The sequence below is a fragment of the Lycium barbarum genome, chromosome 12 (genome assembly GCF_019175385.1).
Source record: "Lycium barbarum isolate Lr01 chromosome 12, ASM1917538v2, whole genome shotgun sequence".
Lineage (NCBI taxonomy): Eukaryota > Viridiplantae > Streptophyta > Magnoliopsida > Solanales > Solanaceae > Lycium > Lycium barbarum.
Window position 1 is genome coordinate 99,003,622 of NC_083348.1, and position 25,880 is coordinate 99,029,501.

Consider the following 25,880-nt stretch of genomic DNA (forward strand, 5'->3'; position numbering starts at 1 on the left):
CTGATCCACGTTATACAAATAATTTTGTATAACGTGGATCAGTCCACGTTATACCATTTTTTTATTTTTTATTTTTTTTGTTTGTTGTGATTCTGACAATGGCAAAAAAAATTGGGGTATAACGTGGAGGAATCCACATTATACCCGTTTTGGTATATAAATGAAAGGCAACTCCCTTTTGATTTATACCGTGTATTTTTATGCCCTTTAGACTCCGGACTCCAAACAGGTAAGACCGAAATTGAAATGGAAAACATAAAAGAGACAGGAGTAGGGTTGTCTGCGAATAAATAATTTGTTGTCTATACTCTATAGTGACATGTTCAATTAGGACAGCGTGCGTCGTTTTAGAGTTTTTGGACCATGTTCTAAGGAAAGATGTGCTGATGGTGGTCCAGATTTGCTAGAAAATACATTTACGGGCTGAAAAATAAAATCAGGGCGAATCGCTGAAGATATACCAGTGAAACACAACTAAGAAATAATAAAATGACTTCTTCGCTCGCAACGACTACTTTAGTTTACATACTGAATTAGGGTCTTTTTTTCCACTTTTCGTTTACGATCTATATGCAGGGGTATTTCCAGCTAAGACTGAAATTGTTCACAACAAAATTTGGCGACAAAGGGAACTTAAGAGGTCATCTTGTGCAGTTTATAACAAAAGTAGGTGCCATAGTAACATCTATGTTTCTCTTTTACACAGTGGGTGTAAGGTCCATAGGAATCAGTGTTTACAATGAGTAACATCCGTGGGAAAAATAAAACATGTTGATATGGATATCAAGATGTAATTAAGGAAAGACCATACAAAGAACACCAGCTAATAGCAAAAATTTTAAAGAGAACTAAAAGGAATACTGATTACTCGAATTAGTAACTCAAGGCCAAACTACACAAAGGAACCACTAGAGGGAAAAAGGAGGAAGGGAAAAGATAATGTGCAGGGAACAAAAGCACACCAGATACAAAATGGATATGATTACACTATGTACAAATAATTGCACTATGCTAACACCACCACCACCAACAATCGCAGAATTTCAAGAGGAAATTTTGTTTCCAATGTTCTCATAGCAGACTGATATGAATCTTGAAAGACATATACTAGCTAGAAGTATGAAATAGACTGGTAATTTCAGCCAAATGGAGAGGGAACAGGAACCACAAGTGCATCCGATCTTTTAATGCTTCCCATACCACAAATAATGCAGCCAGGTGATGACAGAGCAGAGAATTTGGCCCCACAGAGATCGCAGACATCATAACCAATGGTTGATAGACGGCTAAGGGTAGCAGCACAGAACTGGGATGGATCTTCTTGTGGATCAATTGACTTGTTGGACAAGCCCCTTTGAACACATATGTCAACCAAGCTCCTCAATTCGTCTTGCTTGCCTGGAGGTGCCTTAGATAATAGAAGTTCAAGCATCTGCTTGGAATAACCATAATTCTGTACATCCATGTTCCTCTTAATAGCAGTTCGAATACAATTTATCCTGTGCTTAGCCAGAAGAGGCAGTGAACCCAAATGTCGAGACAATCGCGCCATTTCATCCTTTGCACTGATTGCACTTGGGCCCTGGACTCTCTGCAGTCGGGTGATTTCCTGCAGTAAAGTGACAAAGGACATAAAACCACCATCCAAACAAAACAATAACTGTAATGGAAACCGAGTGATATTTGCTCAATGTTGTTGTTGGCTAGTAAACAAAAAGGTTCTCTTCTTGCAATGAAACTTAAATTTATATTTTAGTCACCCAGACACCAGTAAATACATATCCCTCCTCCCTCCCTCTCTGTAATCATCCTATCAGTTTACAAAGGCTATCCGAACTACCTTATGCATATACTGTAGGAACAGAACAAAACTAGCCAGTGGGTTTGCTGCATTAAATTCTAATGTGGAGAACTCTCTTGAAAAGTTGAAACCAACAGCATTTTGGGATGAAACACAAGAACAGAGAGAAGGGGTAGTTAGACTCCTGCTTTTCTTATAGGACTCATTGCAATTTTTCTCCCTAAGCAAATTCCAAATTTTGATCCTTGTGTTACCTGACTACACATATTTAACCTTCTAACCTTTCAAGATGTTTTAACTTAAATTTATCCACACAATAAAAGAAAGAAAAAGTTGGAGGAGAAGAACACGATAACAAATAACTAAGAGTACAGTTGTGCACTTTTGGTACTTCCACTAACAGATCTCTGAAAATTATTGGATCTTTAAATATAAAAAGATGTGAATATGTGTCTTCTATGTTAAAAAGAAAGGAAGCTAGCAGCTTGTATTAGGAGCCGTGCAGATTTACTTGATAACTTCTAATGCAGTATATGACAAAAAGAAATAGTAAATAAGTGACATCAACTAATAGGGACAGAAACAGGAGAATGGTAAAACAAAAAGTAGAGAACTGTTACTCTCCCAGCTGTGAGCCAAGTCACCCGAGATACACACAGGTAATTAGAATCAGACATCATTTAGGACAAAGTCAAATAGTCCATTTGGCAACGTAGAAGATTGTAGCTATTTGGTAAACGCTCAAGTACCTGAAGCAGAGTAACTGCAATTTTGTATTGTGCACATATTGTGGCTTGAGCTTTTATGTCAGCTCCACGAGATTGATCCTTAGCCAGTGCCAAGAAAGCTTCATCGAAACAGGATAATGCATCTGGCAGCTGATTTTGCTCAAGATGGGCAAGACCAGTCTTGAAGCAAAGTGGAGCAGCAGCCCCACGAGGGACCTGTGAAAAAGAAAAATGCAGATCAAGCAAATGACGAGCATTCTGAATTGGGCAAATTTGACCACAAGACTTTCAAGTTTCAACTGACACTAGTGCTCAAGGACCACCTAACTAGTAATCTGTAAATCCTTGTTGTATTTAGTTTCTTGAACCCCCATGGAAGGAGAAGGTCTAACTGCTGGCAAGTTTCAGAGAAAACTGTTGTTTTAAAAGCTCAAAAATATTTCTGTTGTATGTGATCATATAACAATAGTTCATAGGTCTCCCTAGCTCATCATCACTTTCTCTTCGGCAGATTTATGTAGAAATTTGTCACTTTGGAGCACTATTTCTCCTTTTCCCTCCTGGCAATGCCTTTATCTTTTTATTTTCCTTTTACTTCTTCTGAAGCGAACCACGAATGAGCATATCACCAGCTTCATGTTTGGCCTATCTGTCTCTTGTTCTTTGTCAGACAGTGAAGTAGAATCCATCGGTCAAGAAGGTTGACCCTAAAAATATACGCCTAAACAGAACCATTATGCTCTATCTTCTTAACCTTTGACTTCAAATCTTTTCCCAAACAAAAGTTTCACCCATCACTTGATTAATCCTGATTTGCAATGATAAAATCTAAAATTGAAGGGCTTTCTTGCAGTACTCCACTTTCTCAGCATCCTTGTATATTCTAGTAGAAGGGATTAACCTTCTCTAGGCCAAATCAATCATATCCAAAATTGGTCAAATTAGACAAATAAGGTAAGCTAATTGATTTTTCCAAGAGCACACAAATCCATATCCGAAGTGTGCAGCATTACATTTTCTCTAACTAGAACGCTCGATATTCAACCATGAACTAATGAAAACAGATCACTGAACATGAGCAATTGAGTAAGGGCCCTATCCTGAGGCCTCACCAACTTAGTGAAGAATCTGATGACGAACCGAACTCTTAGATATGTATTTAAGACAGCTGTCTGTGCTCTAATTTTACAGTTTATGCGAACCCAAAGCAGTCCTAGAAAATTTGTCATGCTACTATCAACATTATAGCATTCAAAAGGCCATTTTTCATTCTTATGTGCCAGCATTTGCACATAGAAAAAACAAAATTGTTAATCCTTATCATCAATCTTCCTGTTATTACTACTGATCCAGACAAGTTCAATATGAAGCAGGATGAAGCAGCAATTGGTCATAGTTTGGTACCATCAATTTCCTAACTATTTAAAAGAGTGGTAAAGCACACTTACTTGTCCAGGACGCACAGATTTTGGAGGAGAAGGTGGACGTGCAGAAGGTTGTCCTGAACCTGGAGCTTCAAGAGAACTGAGATCAAGAGGTTGGTTGGACATGGGAGGTTTTGGCATCTGAACATGAGGTTGCAGGCCAGCAGGTTGACTGAAGGGCTGCGGAGGAACACCCCCATCAGGAAGACCCACGCCCTCAAATGAAACAGGTCGTTGAGTAGGTTGAGGGGGGAGACCACCATCAGGTGGACCAACATCAGCTACAGATGTACTACCCTGGTTAGGTTGCATTTTAGTGGCTTCAGCAACTTGAGAATTTTGGTCCAGCTTAGAAAGGAAAGTCCCAGGAGGAGGCAATGATGCTGCAACCTGGACGGATGATATAGTATTCTGGAAGAAGTCCTCGGGAATGGGCCCTGCAGTAACTCCAGCACCCACTGCCTTAGGAGCAAGATCCGGCATAGATGCAGATTGTGTCAATGAATTTGTTCCAAAAGGATCAGCAGATGTAGAAGCCACTGGAGCTGTAACTGGTACATTGGTTGCAGAAGAAGGTTGAGGTACAAGGAGGCCAAGATCTGGGGATGAACCAGTTAATGACTTTGTTCTACTGATCGGCAGGCCCAGCTGTTTTGTGGCTTCTTTTATCTTGTTCACGTCCACTGTAGTAGATGTAACAGGTTTGTCTCGAATTCTTATGTGTAATTTTTTCGTTTTTGATGTTTCTTCTTCATCACTGCTGGTACAGTCAGCAGCAGATCCATACAGTGATTTCTTGAATTCTTCTTCTGCTTTTGTTTGCTCATCTACCACACTAGAACTGGCAACTTTCTTGCCAAGGCTTTCTAGTCCCATTAACATTTCACCCTCAGGAAACCCTTTGGACTGGTTAGCTGTCGATGCAGCTATAGATTTTTGAGGTCCATTTACCTTGTCTTCACCATTTTCAGCTTTAAATGCCTTCACCAAACTGTCTTCTCTCACTTCCACGACGTTACCTCTTCCTTTTATCAAACCTAGGTAAACACCTATGTGATCCGTGATAATTGATGGGATTGTACCATCATCAGTTCTCATGTATGGCATCACCTCAGCAGCAAGCTCCCACTGAGGAATGCTCTTCAGATTGGTTGGTGTCTTGATCTCCCAATTACCACCACCCCATTCTGGTCCTTTAGGGACCATACTTTCAGCTGCAAAATTTGCAAAGATACCTTGCGTCCACCCAGTTGAACGCACCCTAAGGATCCTTTCACAATATCGTCGTAATTCTGAATCTGCACTTTCATCTTCTAGTTTCTGTGCAAGTCGCCGCATTGCACTTGGGTTAAGGTGGCATATAAATAGGTCAAGCATGCTTTCATAGTCTGATATGACTTCAAAAGTTTCTTTAGCACTATCAAACTGAGCATATCTGCAATCTCATATTATAATCCCATATAAGAATGAATACTAAAAGATGCTGAAACAATATATATGCATATCAGTTTAGCATGAGTCTCCCTGAGAGTTATCTGAACGTTGGACGTGTGAAAGTAATGCAAATATTTAACTCAATCGACGATGTAGAGCAAATCAAACTGCAGACATCTCCAAAATAGAAATTGTATCTTATCAATTCACAATAGACCACTTTTTCAAACATACTTCAAAGTGGCATAATCTCCAGTGTGGTTGATGAGAAAACAGTTCTATTTGCAACTCAAAAGTAGCCATCATTTTAAAAACCAACAAGTAGCTGCTGCTGTTGTCACATGGGCATATTAGTTACACCCTGAACCTAGTCTCACATTTCTGTCATATTAACTATCCTAATGAATCAAAAACATGTCACACTATAGGTCTGTCTCAAATATTTGGAACAAGTAACCTCATGTAGTTCAAGACAAAACAGAGGGAAAGAGGGCTGACATCACAAAAGTAATGCGCAAGGGCCTGAACAAACATTCTTTATTTTTTGATCAGTCAAGTGCCCTAAATTAAACCAGAGGAATTGTTGACCGGCTAAAAAGAAAAAGATACAAAAGAGTAAGATATCAATTTGCGTGACATAAACAAGTATGTTGAGCATGTTACAAGAACAAAACTAAATAGATGCCCATCTGGGGCAAAATATAGAAAAGAAAGAGAGAAGCCTCGTAATGAAACTTTAAAGATCCAGACGTGATTCACTACCGTTTATATAGAACTTATGTGCACGGTTTCTTGCCACCACATTGATAGATTTTTAATTTCGTAAGGAAAAAAAGGAGCAGATATCACTAATTAATAAGAAGTGATGAAAAAAAATCTACTCCATGTGCACAACATTATATAGCTGATTTTTTTTTGCTCCACATGCAAAATAGTTATATTGCTGAGTTAATAATAATAGGAATAACTTGGTGAAAAGCAAGTAGAAAAATCTCCGAGTATGTATCTTCTAATTGGAACCACGATCACGTAATCCAAGTGATATTTGATTATGGCTTGTCAACAAAGAGAACGTAAAGCTGCACATTGTAGGAAAAGTCCACGTAGGTCAAACACCAAAGCCAAAATAAGGAAAGAAAGAATAACAAATAGCAAAGACAAGATGAAATGAATTCAAGGACAGAGCATATAATTTTTGACATTTTAAACAGAATCATAAAATATTGCCACGATTACATACTTTATACAAGCATATCCCAACTGGCGAAAGCGCTGGAACAAATGTGAAGTTGGGGGGCATCTTGGATAATCTCTTGAACGCAAAAATTCGTCCTTTAAGACAGACAATGCGGTAGAAAATCGGAGCGCCTTGATTGCGTAGGTCCCTCTCAATACCTACTCAGATTAACAAATATTAACACAAAGACAATGCAAACTTAACACTGCATATGGTCTGCATACAATTGGGTGGAGGGAGAAGGTAAAGCACTGATGAGTTATTTCAAGTTGTAGTACATCTGGAGAAAGCAAAAGTGATGCACTGCAACCTTCCCATCCACTACCGGAGGACTTCAAATGCTAGCTAACATGGTGGGGTATCTAACACTCAACATTAACTTTAACTCCTCTTTTAACCAACAAGCGAAGTAACTCTTATCCATAAATAACTTTTATCCACTTTTACTTCCCTCCTCCAGTCTCTCCTCCTCACTTCAAACAAGCAAAAGCTGAAAAACAAAGAAAGTTGGTAAATAACTTTTACCTGAGTGAATTGTGGGCCTGACTGGGATAATGATACAGCAAGATCACCACAAATTGGTGGACCTCTAGCAAGTATGTCAAGAGATCTTGGAGTTATACGTAGACTGTCAAACCTTCATATAAAAAAAGCCACAAAACTGTCAAATATCACAACTTAATCATATTATCTCATACCAACAAGCTTTTGTTTACAACCAAAAACCTAAAAGAAAACTGCTATCAGGTCGAACAAGTACCTTCCTCTCCCATTTGTATTCAACTACTAAAGAAATCTGAATATACACACCAAGATATTCGAAATATATAGAATTTATTTGCTCTACCAGTTATAATATAGAGGCATCTTGAATTCATGATACTAGGACAGAAAGCAGAAAGAAAAAAACTAAATACTAGGTATACTTCATAGCAAACTAAATTTTATCTCAATTGCTCATCTGCAGAGAGTACATGGATAATGTAGCCAAAAGAAAGGGAAAAATAAGATTATCATAACTCCATGAGACAACCAATTCTTTTTTTTTTTTCTTCAATAAGAAAACAAACAAAATTTCCCTTAGAGAATTGGCATTTTTGAGAGCTCTGGAGACTGAAAAGATACCAGTAAAACTTAATTAGGACTTCTACCCCATAGATTTAAAGCATTAAACTCGGGATTAATGGTTATTCTTTTTTCATTTTGATATGGAATTAGTGGTTATTCTTTAAAGCTACATACCTTCTCTTTTTACAATAGATGGTAATTATTATTACAACAAATAAGTGATGGTCTCTGTGATATTTGATAAGAAATGACCTTAGGTTTAACTCAACCCCAAAAGCTAATTCAAGAGATAAGGAAGAACAAAAACCCATTTTCTCCCCCAATGTGGGACAATTATCACTCTTCCTCTGCTCAGGGCAGGATATCTCGAGTGTGGACAATATAACATGGGGCCCAACATTGAGTAAACCAAACAATAGGAATGGTATAGCTCTGATACCATGATAAGAAATTGACCTTGGGCCTAACTCAACCCAAACGCTAGCTCAAGAGGTGAAGATTGCTCAAAGACCATATAAAGAGACAACAGCCCATTTCCACACTGACAATATTCTAATAGCAGGAGTGATCCACTAAAATCTTAGTAGTTGGTCTTTGTGCAAACCGTGCTGATTAAGGCAGAAAAATGAGCAAAAAGAAATGTTTTGAGGGTAAAATCTGATTAAAAAAGGAATTTGAAATATGTCACAAAATACTTCTAACTGTCTTTACATATTTACTATTAACTTAATTAATCAAAGATTCTAGAATCAATTTTGTTAGCTAAAACAAGGTGATTCATTCGACAAATCATTAAAAAAAAAATGAAAACTACTTGAGCCAATAACTACATTTCCTGGTTGGCAATTTATTATAAATGCTAGCACCAAGAAAATACTGAATAGGGCAATCAGAACAAACATTTAAGCAGCATGAAAGAATCTAAAGATGCCACACTAAAAGCATCGACATTTTGTAGAACAAAAACCTTGAGGTTATCTGATATAGGATCTCTGAGAGGTCAAGCTTCTGTTCAAAATGTTGTTGCATTGTGGAAAACCCAACAAGGAGAGGTTCAAGAAGTCCAACAAGACAGTTTTTAATTTCAACCCCTTTCTTTTGCCTAGGATTTATATCTGTAGGGTTAGCAAGCAGCAGCCGATCATTCAAAGCTCCAAGCAGTACTGCACAAGGAAGTCATGTACACAAAGTAGGTTAAGCACCCAAGATTGCACGAAAAAAGATGTAGCCAACAGAAAAACAAATAGACTAGGATAGCCCCAAGCATGGAAGCATGTACATGCAGTTTGGAGCAAAACTTAAGTATCCACCTGCATTAGGCATACTAATTGAAAGTATGGTCCTCACTTTGCCATCCCACCCAAGCATACTAACAGCAGTGGCAGTTGAAAAAAGAAGTGCAGGCCCAAGCCATAGAATAGATCTATAGTATCCAAAAGGTTAAGAATCACAGCAAATATAAAATAGTCTACAGAAATATAAGTAAAGAGGCAATATAAATAACAGGAACGATAGGAATGCATCCAAGGATATTGAAGGAAGTCCTTTGTCAAACTTTGTAGAACTGCATGCCAATATATCCAGATCTGCTGAAACAATAAGCACCCTATGTGTGGTCAATACACCTGCAACGTAGCCCCTGAGAGTTTCTTGCCATTGCACCTGGAATATATCATACTTGAGAAGGAAGCAGTTCTTGGGAGAAAAACAATAACAAACGGGAACGGGAATCAATATGTGCAGCTGCTAATTCTTGTATTGGAAGTTCGTTAAACAAGACTTGACAGAGAGAAACATAACCTAAACCGTTTACCTGGAGGACAATCTCATTTACTTTCAATTTGATAAATTTTCTTCCTTCTGCTTTTGTTGATATGTAATGGCCATCAGCATTTGAGAGGCGGTAGTTTTGAACCAGTTTCGCCAAGCCAATCTGGTCACCATGGGAAGCAAATACCAAAGTTGATTCTACAAAACCAAAATACTTGGATCAGGATTGCCACGGCAGATTACAAAATACATCTCATGAAACCCCTTCCTCACATACCTATTGGAGTTGAGAAGATGCGATGAACTTCAGTTTCGAACATAAACTGCATTGGACCCTTACTGGTACCATCAGTGTCAGTAGACTGGTTTTGATCAGTTGCTCCATTGTTTTCATCTAACACTTGTAGAGCAGTTCCAGGCAAAATATACAAGGACAGCCCAGTCTTATCCTCATCAAGAATTGCATAATGATTCTCATTAGGGCCAATAAAGGCAGCGTCTAGACCTGGAACATGACAAAGGAAAGTAAACTCATTATTTTGATACTTAATGAGTTACGACGAAACTTGTTTACATGTTAAGACGCCAAAATTAGAAGCTCTGATAGACAGTGAAAACCTTTAATCGTATTTCCTTTACTGTTAGCAAGTCGGGGATCGGTATTTTCCCAATAAAGAACCACTTCATTTGTGGCGCCACTGAACTCATAAACGACGAAGAATAGGTGCTTCTTTTTACCATAAATAATGTACTTCGGATGAAATTCTACATTTCCAGGAATCTGGAAGAACAACTAATTTGTCAGTTTCAAAAGTGCAATAATACTGCTAAAGTATACTGCTTCAACATGCTAACTGAAAACAGCAATTAAGCATTACCGATGCATAAAGCTTCTTGTAAACATTTTCTACTCCAGAAGACAGATTGTATGCCATAAGGTTTGAGCCTTCTACATAGAAAGCCCTCACAGGATAGTGCAGAACTCTGTTCTCTCTATTGAAAAAATTTAGATCCAGATGAAATGGCTGCACAAGATAGCTAATTAGAGGGTATGTCAAGCAAAACAATGCGAAGAGGGTAGAAACTTAAATAGTTAGCAATGATTACCTGACAAACTGGGACATCTTTCAAATAATGTTTAGTATCCAGGATTGTGATGAGAGGTAACCGAGAAATTGGAGCAGTTTTTGCATGACCTTCCATAAAATGCTGCCAAAATAAGTTCATAAGGTGACTTTTTCTTATATATATTGACTTCTTTCCTCAAAAGGCAAGTTAGTGTCAATTTGACCTTAGAACTAAATCTATTTCAAAATCAATGTCTAAATTTTTCCTTTATTGTTTGCATAATGGTTTAGAGGCATAATGTTTCTTCATTGTACTGTGGCAACTGAACTATGGAACATGTTCTTTTCTATCTTTGGACTGACTTGGGCCATGCCAGGCACTCTAAGAGAGGCTTTTGTGTGTTGGAGCTCCTGGAAAGTTGGGAAGTCCATCAAAAAGATCTGCTCTTTGGTTCCTGCTTGCATTTTGTGGTCCTTATGGATAGAGAGGAACAAAAGGTGTTTTGATGGCATCACAACACCCATCCCCCTTCTTAAGGCTAGATGCTTGATTATTCTTTTTAGTTGGGTCAACCTCTCCTCTGTAATTACGGTTGATTCTTTCCCAGAATTTATCAGCTCCATAGATCTATGTTTAGCTATTAGATAGCTTTTTTTTGCCTTCCTGGGAGCTGATACTTACTTTCTCTGTAATGCTGCATCTTCTTGATGCTTTTTGTTGATGATATCCTTCTTATTTCATCATAAAAAAGAAAAGATAATGGTTTATAGGCTGAAGGCCCCTTTCCTTACAGTCAAGTGGCTGAACGCCCCTCTCCTTACAGTCAAGTGGATGAACGCCCCTTGCCTCTAGGCTTTCTTCTACCCATGTGCTAAAGGACAGCTTTATCAGACTCCTAAGAGGCCACAAAGACTATGATATAGACCAGGATCTATCAGCCGCTTGGTGACGGTCAATAAATAGGAAAGGGCGCTGCCTCATAAGATCTTTTCCAGAAGCTCTTTAATATTGTTCTCAGTACTTCGTAAGATGGAATGAAATCACCCAGAGTTTTTCTAGCCTCCTCAAATTTTAGGAGAGGCCTATGTAAGATAGGCCATACTTTCCAAAGGAAAAAAAATGTGAAACAGAGAGAAAATGGCTTACGCTATAAAGAAAAGCCTTTCTTGCAATATCCGAAATTGTGAGCTGACTTTGTCTGACACAAGAAAATTAACCAAACATTAGTTTTAAAAACCTTGTAGCAACTCAAATGGCTAAGTAGTAAAATCTGAGAATTAAACAAGTAGACTATATGAAAAAATAGTGAACCAACAAAAATACTCAAAGAGAAGTAACACAACCTCATAGTACAATTACTATTTAGTACCATAGATCAAGTATTCTATTCAAAGTACTAGAGTTGCCAAAATGGATAAATATGACAAAAGGACAGGCTACACCCGACAAATGATGAGTGATAAGTAGGTTACTAGTAGATGGCTGATAAACTGATTTGTAATGTATAGTTAATAAATGGACTACAGAGATGAGGATCAGGTATCCTAAGGCTACAAGAAATAAATAAGCATACGAAGCTCTTCAACTTCGCCAAAAATCAGTCAAGCAAATATGATGGAAGATGCCTATAGCCTTACACCACCAAGAAGACAAGAAAACCACTCTACCAAATTTGGTATCATCTCTTCTCCAGTGTGGTTAATTTTTTTGGAGTCAAGATATAATTTCTACTTTCTAGTTTCTACGGTGACACTCCTGCGTATCCTCCATTGTGCTTATCTAACGGTAACTTAAGCTTAGTTTAGTAACGTGAAATGCAATTTAACCCTTTCAGCACCACTTAAACATAATGGAAGATACACTTCCTTTACCACAGTTTTGAAATCTTTTGAATTGGAAATATTAGCAACGACAAGCATACTTGATTCAAACTGAATGAAATAAAAAAAATACTGTAAGCAGGAACGAAGGTTTGAACTCTGACTAGCTCTGCAATATTCTTTGGTTGGTTTATGAATCAGGAAAAATTTGGTTATGTCCTCCCTTGTCGCTTTTGAACACCAAATTACTAATTCAAACCCATTCTGCTTAGGAAAACAAACCATGTCCGAGTTACAAAAATGAATACCTCTTCCCACCCATCCAAAAATGATAATGATGAGCTATGCAATCTAATTCACGACCCCCTTTGGGGTTTTGAAATAAAGACAAGAAGTGGACTGCCTGAAAGACTAGGACTTAGAGGAGAACACACCGCCCTCCCCCCAACCCAAGGGAATCTAGTGAAGATTTAGATTCTACATTAAACTTGGCTGGAAAAGAGGAGGAAATAGCAAGGTAACCAAGTCTCCAAGACCTTTATCCTTTAGTACTTGGTCAAGAAAATGTTTAACTTGCTTTACAAACTTTCTTTAGATCCCTCATCAAAAACTTTCTTTTGATCCAACTGAACATCAGTCTCCTTTTCCTTCATCATCTACTAATTCATGATTTCTAAATCGACTAATCAAAAAAATCAATGATTCACAAATTACAAGAAAAACATCATCTACCAATTCATTAGCAGTCAAAGGTTCGTATGAGCAATGCTTAATCCCTACAAAAGCCCTTCAAGCATAAAAGTTGCAGTGTCTAAAGCTTCAAATGGCCTAAAAGACTTTTATGCTGCAGATGAGAGTAACCAGTCTAAAATTTGTGCTTGAGGGAATGCGCTATTTTAGGAACCGAGGTGATGAAAATGGAGTCACTGCACTGAGATGTCACTTTGTTAGCATAGAATTATTTAAACCTTCACTAGATTCCTTATGACTATACCCCTACAAGTATGAAGGAAAGTCATGGTAAACCCATCACAGGCTTTATACTTTTGAGCGTGGTATGTATTTGGCGATCATCTGAAGGTGCCCCTTTACTTTTTCTTGTAGTTTTCCATACCCCGATTTAGCTATAGCAAATTGGTCATAGTCGAAATTTGTCAAAGAGATAAAACAAAATAAAGAAGAGGAAAACATGAAGCTTTTCCTTCTTCAATCCAAGTAGTTTCATTTAGCTAACGACACACTGATCATAGTTGAAATATCGTGTAAGAGATTAATGTTCTTAAGAACAGTTAGATAATAACATTTTTTTTGACTCACTTATATCACCAAATCAAAAAGAGAAGAAAATTAGAATCCAACAACAAATCAGTAAAGCTTACAGGTCACAACTTGGGTATCCTGAATGTTACTAGCTCTGATAGAAAGTGAACAATGCTAAGGCCCAACTCACCCTTTCAAATAATGTTCTTGCAGCTGTGCTTTAAGTTGGTGATCAGCTAATATTCCGGATGAACCAAGGGCTGAGAGCTTTTCCTTCAAGACAGATGCTGTTCAGGATCATGAAGTTAGAACAACAAGGTGAAGATACAGATCACTTAATACCACAGTTATATCAACGTGATCATCAGACCACATATAACCACATTTAAAGTACAACAACAACATACCCAGTGTAATCCCACAAGTGGGGTCTGGGGAGGGGTAGGATGTACGCAGACCCTACCCCTACCTTTGTGGGGTAGAGAGGCTGCTTCCAATAGACCCTTGGCTCAAAGGAAGTGTAAACGAAGCAGGACAGAAAGGAAAATAACAGCAGCAAAAAAGCAAGGTAAAACATTTGAAGTGTATTTATCCCAAAAAACCACATTTGGATTACAGATTACTTTTTATTCTTTTTGACAAGTATTGATGCTATCGGGCTCCCCTTAAACACATATGCTGTACAAAAGTAGAAAGATTACAGAAAAGTACAGTCCTCTACCAAAAACACACCATCATCTACACACATAAGGACTTTGTGTGGGCGCACTAAAAGTTAACCAAACTCAAAAAGCAACATACTGATTGCATATTCTAAGGGGGGAAAGAAAATAACAGCAGTTAGCAAATGCCTCTGCCACTATCCAATTGAAGACCAGAGAGGGGTTACAAGTAAAAAAAATAAAGAACACAAGGTGCACATAAGCCTCAGCACACTCCTTTAACCCCCATCAACAGCCCAAGATATGTTACACGGTTAAAACAGAATCAATTACATGCATCGATTGATCGTTGCAAATTCTATTATTTTCCAAGATCAATGCACATAGCAACCACAATAGTACAACCACGTAAAAAATTAAATAAGTTCATGGGATCAAACTAGAGTAACTAAATGTATCACAAGATGTTGCCAATTCGGCAACTAATTTTCTCTGCAAGATCATGCACATAGCAACGACAACAGTACAGTCACATAAACAGCCACCACCATTTTGGAAACTGTATTTTTCATGATTAGATAACTCTGTTAATTCATATTAAAAATTGAAGCCTGGGTCCCTGAGAGATCAAATGAAGAGCCGACCAACACTTGAAGAAAAGAAGACCTGACTTGAAAAACAAGTCTGAACAAACCTTCATTGATTATATAAATGCTCTCAGTTTAAAAAGAAGGACGAATCGAACTTGAGACTTGCAGGATAAAATTAAATCAATGATAGGTCCAACATAAGATATGGTATTGAAATCTAATAACTGCTGGAAATAAAGCACACAGCAGAATTCTTAGTTTAGAAATACCTGAAGATCCCCTTGCACCTTGCAGAACTGCAAATAATTGTTTCCTTCCATCCCTAGTAAAAGCAGCTCGATTTTTTCTGTTGTCAGCACCAGTCAAACTCTGTAAACAAACACAGAAATGTCCTGAGTGTCAACACAAGTCACAGGTACATGACATAAATCGAAATGCTCACCATAAAAAGCAATGCAGACAGATTTAATTTTGGGTGAACTTCTAAAGCCCTGATCCGAGGAAGTGGATAAACTGCTTCTCCTCCTTGCTGAGAGAGAATTCTAGGGATATCAATGGATTCAATTGCTGCACCATAGCAGTTAACTTATCAACACATATAGCATCAACAGAAGGGATTACAAAGAAACAAGTAAAAAAGGAGATGTGTATTCCTTCTGTCTTAACTAACATAGAGATTAAAGTTCTAATGTGAAATACATATGTTGTTGGTAGCAGTAGAAAAAAAAGGTATATACTCCCTCCATTTCAATTTATGCAAATTTATTTGACTGGGCACAGAGTTTAAGAAAGAAAAGTAGACTTTTGAGACTTGTGGTGTTAAACATGCCATGACATTTTGTAGCTATGAGACTTTTGAAACTTGTGGTCTTAAACATGTCATAACATTTTTGTGGCTATAAAAGCTTCTCAGAAAGGGTAAAATGGAAAGTTTGTGTTAAGTTGTTTCCAAATTTAGATGAGGTCGTTCTTTTTGGAACAAAGTCACAACAAATAACGAAATAGGGTCACATAAACCGAAGGAAGTAGTATTGCGTTAAGTTGTTTCCAAATTTAGATGAGGTGTTCTTTTTGGAACAAAGTCACAAAAAAATAACGAAATAGGGTCACATAAACCGAAGGAAGTAGTAGTTATTGTTAGTTGATTCGATCCAGAAACCACAACATAATGTACTAAATATGACTTTACAAATGAATTTTATATTTTCAAAGTAGTTGAAGTTATGTAAAATATTCGCAATTTATAGGTGGAAAATACTTTTTCCTTTTGGATGTTCTCAAAATAGAAAAAAATACCAAATAAAACAAAGCAAAAAGAGTACTATTTGAGAACAAGATCCATGATGCGCAATGTCTGTTTTAAATTTTGATTGATCAAAATTTGGACTATTTCAGGATTTGTGCATGTCATCCTTGTGTAGAGGTCTTGCTAATCTTTTCTCTATCATTTCAATTTTTATTGGACGTCCTTGGAAGGAGTAAGGTCTGCGTACATTATACCCTCCCCAGACCCCAAGATGTGGGATTTCACTGGGCTGTTGTTGTTGTTGTTGTATTGGACGTCCTTGAAGGAAGGTAATGGGCAGCCTAATGCATGAAGCATCCCGCATTCACGCAGGGTTTGGGAAGGGACCACACCCCGGGGGGTGTAATGGTCTACCCTGGCGCAAGCATCAATGGTTGACTCCACGACTCAAACCCGTGACCTATAGCTCACACGGAGACAGCTTTACTGTTAGAATAGCTTTGCTTATAACCTGCAGGAAACACCCAAAAAGAGCCTAAACTTTCAAATATGAGCTTTTTGTTTTTTTATCAAGCAAAATGAGTATGCTCTTTGTCCTATTACAGAAGGAATCCTTTCATCCAGCTTGAAACACCATAGAGGAACTTTCTCTACAAGTAAAAACACCACAAAGGAAAACTTAAATTGAGATTAACCTATCATTTTATCACCAAATCTGAATGGTTCATTTAAAAATCTTTACTACCTCTCAAGCCTCTTAAAACAATTGGCATATATTAATAATATTAGAAGCTCCTCATTCATGTTAAACAACTTCAACAAGGTGATCTCATGACAATTTCATCAGGGGATTCAAAGAATTGAGTGTACCAGCAGGCTCGAAAAAGTTTGCTTGCATGGGTGGCTTGTTGGGATTCAGTACCACCCTTGTTTTCCACACTTGAATATTTCCATCCTTGGACAAAGTGACCAGCAACCGCAGCATTGGCAGCCAAGAAACTGATGTGATAGGTTGAGAACCTACTTGTGTACTGTTATTGCAAACAAAACATTAAAATTTAATTTCAATATTTAACATCAGAAACAGGAACTTCTACAATTGGAATTATAATTGTCAGACCCAAGTTTAATCAGCAAAATACATGATTCCAGAACCCATTCAGGTGTCGATTTTTATTCAACATTTCCTTTCAGAATTCACGGGTTATTTATCATGCACATATTTCTACTTAAGAAAACACACTTCGAAAGGAAAATGAGATCTTGGTGAAAGCAATATAACTATTGAATAAGACTGAGCTGTCAGTTAGCTTTCGGAGAAGGAACCGCAACATTAGTAAGAAAATTCCGGGAGAAAGAACTAGCATATCGGTTGCATAGGTCCTACATTGAGCTTGATATGAGAAGACATCAAAAAAAAATGCGGAAATTGCAAAGTATGAAATGTAAAGTCAGCCATAGCTGAACTGTACATCACTTACATTCCAATCATCATAGGCCTTTCAGTTGATACATCCCATGCAAGAAGAGTACCACGTCTATCTCCAATAAAAAGCCATTCCAATGTTGGATGAAATGCAAATGCACCAGCACCAACCAGCTTGATAGTATTATCCACTATATATAGCAAACAAAAGGGATTTCATGCAAGTTCCACTAAGTTCAAACTATCCAAAAAAAGAGAGAATATAATAAGGGACTCTTTCAAATCTCACATTGTAAAGTGTAATGTACAGCATATGTATGGATGTTATAAGCTCGAATTAAGCCTTCTGCGTAAGCTACATACTGAAATCAAAAGGGAGGGGAAAAAGGTCAGATCAAATTGGCAGTCACAACTTTTCCAGTCAATCATGAAATGGGAGGCGTTAGCTGCACCAAACATGTTACCAGAACAGGGAGTCGAGGATGGCAAGCAAGATTGACGATAGGTTTCTTCAGGTCAGTCTTTATTTTTGTTGGCGCCTTCCCACCTTCCACAGTTCCAACAACTTCACAAAGAGAGAATTGGATCAGAAACACTTGCAATAAAATAGCTATTTAGGCACGAAAAAACTGCTCGAATACTAGCATTTGACTATAGAAACATAGCAAATGACGAGACTTTATTTTTAACAACAGTGGTGCCTGGCCAGCTTGCGCACGCCTAGACTATTCTACCTGCTACTTTCCACCACCACAAGTACCGTGTAACTTTGTCCACCAAGGCATAGATAAAAACGACAAGACATCCATAACAAGTTCTGACTAAGTTTACCTGTGTTCTTTTCTTTTTGTTAATGGGCTATAGGCATACAAAGAAAAGAATCAGGTGGAAGGAAAGGAGGCTACTGAATTGCTCTTTCAGGGATAAAACGCTTGAAAGCATGAGAGTGGAATCCAGAAGAACAAAAGACCTCATCCCGAGAAAACCAGAACAGAGGAGAGAGAGAGAGAGATAAAGGCGAAAGTAGTAAAATGTTGCAGGCACCGAATAAAACCGGATACTAATATGGAGAGACAATGTGGCAGCACTGACAGGAAACAAGTATTGACTCGGCCATAATTGATGAATGAGAAAGCACTCTTTTGAAATACACATCAGCATAACAAGTAGCAGAAAAACACAGGATAGTTAATGCAGCTCTCAGGACTAAAATTGCCAAGACTGCAACTCAACAACCACATTACACAAGAAACAACACCACCACACAACTCTGGCTTGCTCTGCAACTCCCAATAGCTGGATTATATATCTCATGTCATGTCCATATAAACCGTCACTCAGATGGTGAAATATCTATAATTAAAACAATAACCCTGGTGCTTTTAGATAACGAGTAAATTTCGAACCAAGGACACATATCCTAGGAGCAGTTATCAGCTCAACTCCAACAATGCGGAAAAAAACTAATTATATATGAGCTCCAACTAAAATTTTGACAGACCTGTTACACTCATCCTACGGTGGAAACCAAAAAAGACAACAGGTTGAAGAGGAGTTAATGCAAGATGAACTTCAGTATCAGAAGAGATGCGTTCTGTCCTCTTCTCAGGTGAATGTAAAACACACGTTTGCTCTGCATCAAAGTCACACGAACGCATTGTACAATCCTGCAATAAGCAGCAAGCAAAATGAGAAAATCTAAATGCAAGATTATAGCAGAATGAGTACAGATGACAGCACTATCGGAGTTCAAATACCCCAAATGCAGTACAAAGGAACATGTGACATTGTTGGAGCTTTAAACTCAACAGTAAGAAACCATTGAAATTCGTACTGGAATAATGTGACTATAAATTTTTTACTCGCAAGAATTTATACCACCGACAAAAGAGGATAATAAAAATGCATGCTAGCTTAATCAAGGGGTTTAAGAACTCTCATGGGAAAATACGAACTCCTACATGGGCATAAGAATGCTGGGAAGCAAGAGCAGGGAATCACAAATCAAGATTGCCTTTTGAACCCGACACTACATCAGACAATATGCAACAGACACCGTTAGGGGAAACTCGCATTTACCAAATAGATGGACACTAGCAGATGAATACATGCAAAGAATACATTTATACTAATATGTACTCTGTCAATCGTGCATAGTACTATATACATGTAATCTGTACAACCAGCAAAAGCCATGTCTTAATATTCTTTTTAGTTTGCGAACAAAAAAATTTATTTCAACAACCAGCAAAAAAAACAACAAAGAAACAAACAACAAAAAGAAAAAAAAACAACAACAACAATAATTATATGCTATCAACAACAATAATTTTATGGTATCAACAACAACGTACCCAGTGTATTCCCACCAGTGTGCTCTGGGGAGGGTGGTGTGTACGCAGCCTTACTCCTACCTTGTGTAGGTAGAGAGACTGTTTCCAAAGACCCTCAGCTCAATAAAGCAAGTTTGAAAAGGAAATACCGTAATTGAGAATAGAACAGTATCAACAGCCAGTAATACGATAGCCGAAAGCAAAAGAAATAACATATGCTAATAGAAATCGACGAATACGATAATAGGAGAGTGATAATAAAGCAAAGGAGACAAGATGTAATAGAAAAATCGGGAAACAACATAATAGGAGAGTACTACTAATACCGATATGGGAAACTAGACACGCTCAACTACCCACTAACCCTCTACCCTAATCCTCGCCCTCTATGCCCGCCTATCTATGACCATGTCTTCGGTAAGCTAAAGGTGTGTTGTATCCTGTGTAATCACCTCCCCCCAATACTTCTTCAGCCTACTCTTCCTCTCTGCATCCCCACCGTAGCCAACCTCTCGCACTTCCTAACTGGAGCATCTGCATTTTCTCTTCACATGTCCGAACCATCTCAACCTCGCTTCCCTCGTCTTGTCCAACAGGGAGGCCACTCTCACCTTGTCTCAAATATCTTCATTCCTAATCACATCCCTCCTAGTATGCCCACACATCCATCTCAGTATCCTCACTTTCGCTACTTTCATCTTCTGGACGTGCGAGTTCTTGATTGGTCAACACTCCGCCCCATATAACAAAGCAGGTCAAACAACACTTTTTAGAACTTCCTTTAAGTCTTAGTGGCACTTTCTACTAAGCTGCTGGATTAGAAAATGAGGAAGCAAATCTCGAAAGAAATGGTGTAGAGCAGTTCCGTCATGCATCTGGTGGACAATTTGGAAGGAGAGGAATGGGAGGTGTTTTGAGGATAAATTTAATACTCTGCAGAAAATTAAGTGGAACTGTATTGCAAATTTTCATTTCTGGTGTAAAGAAGCAAATGTAGAGGGAGCAGAACAGTTGATAGACTTTTTAGGAAGCCTGTAAATAGTTTTTATCTTACAGCTCCTTGTGGATAACTTTTTGGAGGGCTACAGCATATCCTTAATGCTGAGGAATACAATTTAGCGGTTCTCAAAAAAAAAGAAAAAAAAAGTCTTAGTGGCACATTCTTATCGCACAAGACACCAGATGCAAGCCTCCATTTCATCCACCACGCTGCAATAAGGCAAGTAACATCGTCATCAATCTCCCCATTTCCTTGGATGATCGACCCGAGATTACTTGAAACTTCCTCTCTTGGGGATGATGTGTCTATTAATCCTTACTTCTACATCTTCCTCGTGAGTAACGTCATTGAACTTGTACTCCAAATATTTTGTTTTAGTCCTGCTCAACCTAAACCCTTTAAACTCCAGAGTCTGTCTCCAAACCTCCAGTTTACCGTTAACCCCTCCGCGTGTCTCGTCGATTAATACTATGTCATCTGCAAATAGCATACACCATGGTACCTCCCCTTGGATATGCCGTGTCAATCCATCCATCACCAAGACAAATAGGAACAGACTAAGAGTTGATCCCTATTGCAATTGCATAACTACTGGGAGGTTCTGGGTCTCCCCCGACTGTCCTTACCCGTGTCTTAGCTCTTTCATACATGTTCCTAATTGCTCTAATGTATGTTACAGGTACACCTTTAGCCATTTCCAAAGAACCCCTCTCTGGACTTTGTCGTAGGCTTTTTCTAGGTCAATGAACACCATATGTAGGGCCCCCTTCCTGCCCCCGTATTGCTCCACCAATCACCTTACGAGATCGATGGCTTATGTAGTAGATCACCCCGGCATGAATCCAAATTGGTTCTCACCTCTCGGTAATAGACACACCCCTCCTCACCCTTATCTCCACCATCCTCTCCCAAACTTCCATAGTGTGGCTTAGTAGCTTGATACCCCTATAGTTGTTGTTTTGGATATCTCCCTTGTTCTTGTACAACAAGATCATTGTACTCCACCTCCATTCTTCGCGAACATTGAATAATTATATGTTATCAACTTATCAAAGAAGTTCAAGTAAGTTTCTTTTTTATATAGGAAAAAGAATTATTAAGTATAATCTGAGACAATGAGACTTTATTTCAAGGTCTCTAATTGCAAAGAGAAAAGGAACCTAGAGTATCATGATGGTGTGAAGAACACTGTCTGCTATGTCCAGAAGGATAATAAGTTGGTTTGTTGTTACAAAATTATATGACTAAAACAAAACAAAAAAAATGAAATGCACAATAACAAAATTATATGACTAAAACAAAACAAAAAATTGAAATGCACAATAACAGAAGAATACACATAGTTGAAATTCAAAGACATGATCTTTCAGGATATAATAAATAACAAATGGAACTTACTGAAAATTAATAATTAATAAATAAATAAAAACATAAAGACAAAAACACTGAATAACATAGAGATTCAATGTGCTAAAGAGTGAAGACGGCCATTATATAACGCCTCAGTTCTATTATCCTTCTCTATTAAATTTTTGTCCTTGTCATTCTTCTAGCATGCCTTTTGTAGTTTCTTACTATGCGACATAAATCTATAATAGATGCAGTTCTTTTGTTGGTTGGTTGATGCCAGGAAAAAGGGTTGTCTGAAAGTTGTCACACTCAGTCTTGTCACCTCTCCAAATAGGCATCCTAGCAGTAGCCAAGAAGATAATCCTTCTATACGTAACAAACACTCAATAAACTTTCACAACTTATTGGAGCCAATTCGCAGAAAAGAAAGAGGTTTTTTTGTAAGGTAAAGGGGAAAAAGAAGGTAAATCAGTAAATGAATAAAATTTGATACTTTCAGTGGACTGCTGCATGGCAGCACCAAACCCTTGTCTCAAACAAAGAAAACTAAAGGTAATCAAATGCTCAGTGCAAATGAAAGTCTTTTGTGTTGGATTTAGTGATCACCCTTCCTAGACAAACAAATTACTGATAAAACTTAAGCACTCAAACATTGCCAGTATATCACCATGTAAAGCATTTTCTCATGGCTTCTCAAGAAATCAGAACTGAAAACCCATTAAACTATTCCTATCCTGGAAAATGAAGTTGAACAGTTAGTTGTTTTTCAGGATTCAGAGTTAGCACATGAACCTAATGCCCTGATATTTCAGTCCAACTTAAGTTCATCCCAACGCCACTCGTGTCAAATGCAACAAGTCCTATCACATGCAGGTTTTAATAGAAATAATTCAAATCTTTGAAGATATTTAATGAACTAACCTCAAGAATAGCAATTACACAATGTCCACTTGTTGGACTATAAGCCATACGAACAACAGGAGAACCAATGTCTATGGAAGCAATCTTGCTTCCCGTATATGCATCGAATTCTGCCCATTTAAAATATACTCAGCATCATCAAACAGTTTAGGGTTAATAACACTTTTGGTCCCTCAATTATTGGTAAATTTTGATTTTGATCCTTGTGATATCTGACTAAGCACATTTAACCTTCAGTTAATTGAAACATGCGCTTTTGATCCCTTTGCTTATGAATATTCACAAATTTACCATAATCATTAGTCGTTCCACCACTTAATTACTCATATTTGACAGTAATATAGTTCTAAAAGTAGTTCAAATATACAACATACTTCTTACATAAAGGGACTAAAAAACACACATTTCCATTAAGTGAAGGTTAATGTGCTTCGCAGATATCAAAGGATCAAAATCAGAATATACTTATAATTTAGAGTTAATGGTCAAAAACACACCTGAACAATGTTCACTTTTTCTTGAGTTCCTACCAGAACTATCAGGTGTGCGAGTTTCCTATCTGAAGTATCACCAACTATCTATCGAAACACACCTCAATTATTAGTTGTTCACTTTTCCTACCTGAGCGATGACGATTAGTTCAGGTAGGAAAAAGGAACAACTAATAGTTGAGGTATGTTTCGATAAATAGTTGAGGTAGGAAACTGGCTGGCACACCTGATAGTTCTGTTAGGAAACTCATGATAGTTGAGGTGTGTTTTTGACCATTATCTAAGGACCAAAAATGCTAAGCATATGTGATAGTGTTTCAATTGAAATTGTATGAGAAAGGTATTATACCGATTATATGGCTTCCAATTGCGACGGCGAGAAGAGCCTGAGTGGGATGAAATGCGGCGGCGTGAGGCTGTAATAACTTTGAGCTCCGCCCAACGTGCCGGAGATCTAAATGCTGTAGCGTCGCCCACTCCATTGATTTGATCCCACCTAATTTAACAAAACGGTACCAATTTCAACCAATTCAGATTTATATAACAAATGATTGTTGAAGATGAACGGCTTTTAGATCCAGATCATGAAAATGAACGGATCAAATTTCAGATCAGATCCTCAAAAGCTCTCACGACGAAAATTATTAAATTACCTACTGGTCTAATTTGTCGATATTAATCTATAGAAAAAGTGTTGAAGAATCGGATGCGAGATACTTGCAGGGTTGTAAGAAGAAGAACAAGAAGATCCTGCTTACACAGTTGCTGCCTTGCTCGGGGTTTATGGGCAAAAGAAGAACTGGAGCCTGTTTGTCTTAAGCTTATAATTTAAGTGTTTCTGGCCGCTTATAAGTTATTTTATACTTAAAATAAGTTTGGTAGATTAATTTTTTATTTTTTTTACTTATAGGTTGTTTTTTTTTTTTTTTTAAGCTAAGTCAAATGGACCCTAGTAGTATTTTTTTTTCTTTTTTCCTTTTCAAGATCTCTTGTATATATTGATTTGTTTAAGAAAGTAAATTTGGCCCCCAAAAAAAAAAACTCCTTAATGGTGTTGTATCTACTTTACACCAACATTGTGTACGATAGAAAGTAAAAACAAAATTATTTAGCCATTTTTTGTTGTCATAGTAATGTAATTAGCAATTATGTAAATCTTTTTTAAAAATTAATGCATAATAATAGTAAGAAGTATGCCGTCAATTAAAATTGAGGTTCAACTATATTAATTTTTACTATTACCATCGCTCATTTTAAATCGTGTCAGTCCAACAACATACACAATAGCAGAGGCAGAGCCATGACTCGAAGCTTGTGGGTTCAAGATTCTAATTCATTTAAGTTACTGATTCTAAATTAATAATTTATACATAATTTAGACCAAAGTTACTGAGTTCGATCGAACCCCCGAATAATATGCTAGCTCCGCCCCTGCATATTAGTACTAATTAATACTTAACAAAAGTGTATCCGGTCCTCCCTCTATTATACTTCTCATCCTCCTCCTTGCATAACCGCTTTCAACAATGGCTCTCGAGATGTAACCGTAGACATCGAAATTGTAATGGATTTAAAATATGACTGGATAAGATGAGTGTTGACACCCAATTTTGTCCCGCCTTTCCCCTTGAAATACCTATTTTTCGCTTCCAATATTTTGACGACTTCAAAAAATAATTATTTGCATTGTTTACTATAATTATTAGCTTTCATTAATACCGGCATTTCATTATCCTGTCATTATCTTTACTACCGTCACTACTACCATTATTATTATTATTACTATTATCATTATTATTATTTTCTGTTATTATTATTACCAGTATTTGCGTTTCAGCATTTTTACCAACTTCTGCATACGCATCGCATTTATTTCGCACATTTAAATGATAGCGTTTATTTATTGTTAAATATTATTGCACGGCTATTACAACATCATATAATTTTATTGCCTGAGTCCTAATAATTACATATTTTGTATTTGGTAATATTTTGTCACACTCAGTATATGGTTAATTAAAATAGGTCTTTTATTCAAATTTAAAAGCCAAACTATTTTTTGCACTCAGTCCGTATTTTGATTTATCTGACCCAAATCAAAGCCCAATCAATTCATGAATATTTTTTGGACCAGCCCATATTTTCAGCTAACCCGGTCCATTACCCCTTTTAGTCCGACCCAGTCCATTATTCATTTTTACCCGACCCGGATAGCCCAATGCCCATTTAACAAAAAATGAAACCCCTTAGG

At 37.5% G+C, this 25,880-nt stretch overlaps 1 protein-coding gene and 1 pseudogene across 3 annotated transcripts; both read right to left on the reverse strand.

The window, feature by feature from the left end:
• Positions 1-849: 849 nt before the first annotated feature.
• LOC132622073 (uncharacterized) lies at positions 850-24,495 on the reverse strand. Of its 3 annotated transcripts, none has more exons than XM_060336596.1 (25): positions 24,388-24,495; positions 23,979-24,125; positions 23,139-23,248; positions 19,036-19,201; positions 17,999-18,099; positions 17,824-17,896; positions 17,590-17,725; positions 16,979-17,139; positions 15,305-15,429; positions 15,132-15,231; positions 13,801-13,897; positions 11,677-11,728; positions 10,570-10,671; positions 10,341-10,487; positions 10,081-10,243; positions 9,740-9,967; positions 9,506-9,660; positions 9,226-9,354; positions 9,003-9,120; positions 8,660-8,855; positions 7,150-7,261; positions 6,628-6,782; positions 3,978-5,388; positions 2,551-2,745; positions 850-1,609 (listed from the first exon to the last, which is right to left on the reverse strand). In XM_060336596.1, exons 2-25 carry the CDS (start codon positions 24,109-24,111, stop codon positions 1,139-1,141), a joined length of 4,836 nt encoding a protein of 1,611 aa, XP_060192579.1. In that variant the 5' UTR covers positions 24,112-24,125; positions 24,388-24,495; the 3' UTR covers positions 850-1,138. The 3 variants fall into 3 exon arrangements, with proteins under 3 accessions (XP_060192579.1, XP_060192578.1, XP_060192577.1); XM_060336595.1 differs by having other exon boundaries at positions 24,287-24,456; XM_060336594.1 differs by having other exon boundaries at positions 24,283-24,456.
• Positions 16,238-16,348, reverse strand: LOC132625291 (U6 spliceosomal RNA; annotated as a pseudogene).
• Positions 24,496-25,880: the final 1,385 nt, after the last annotated feature.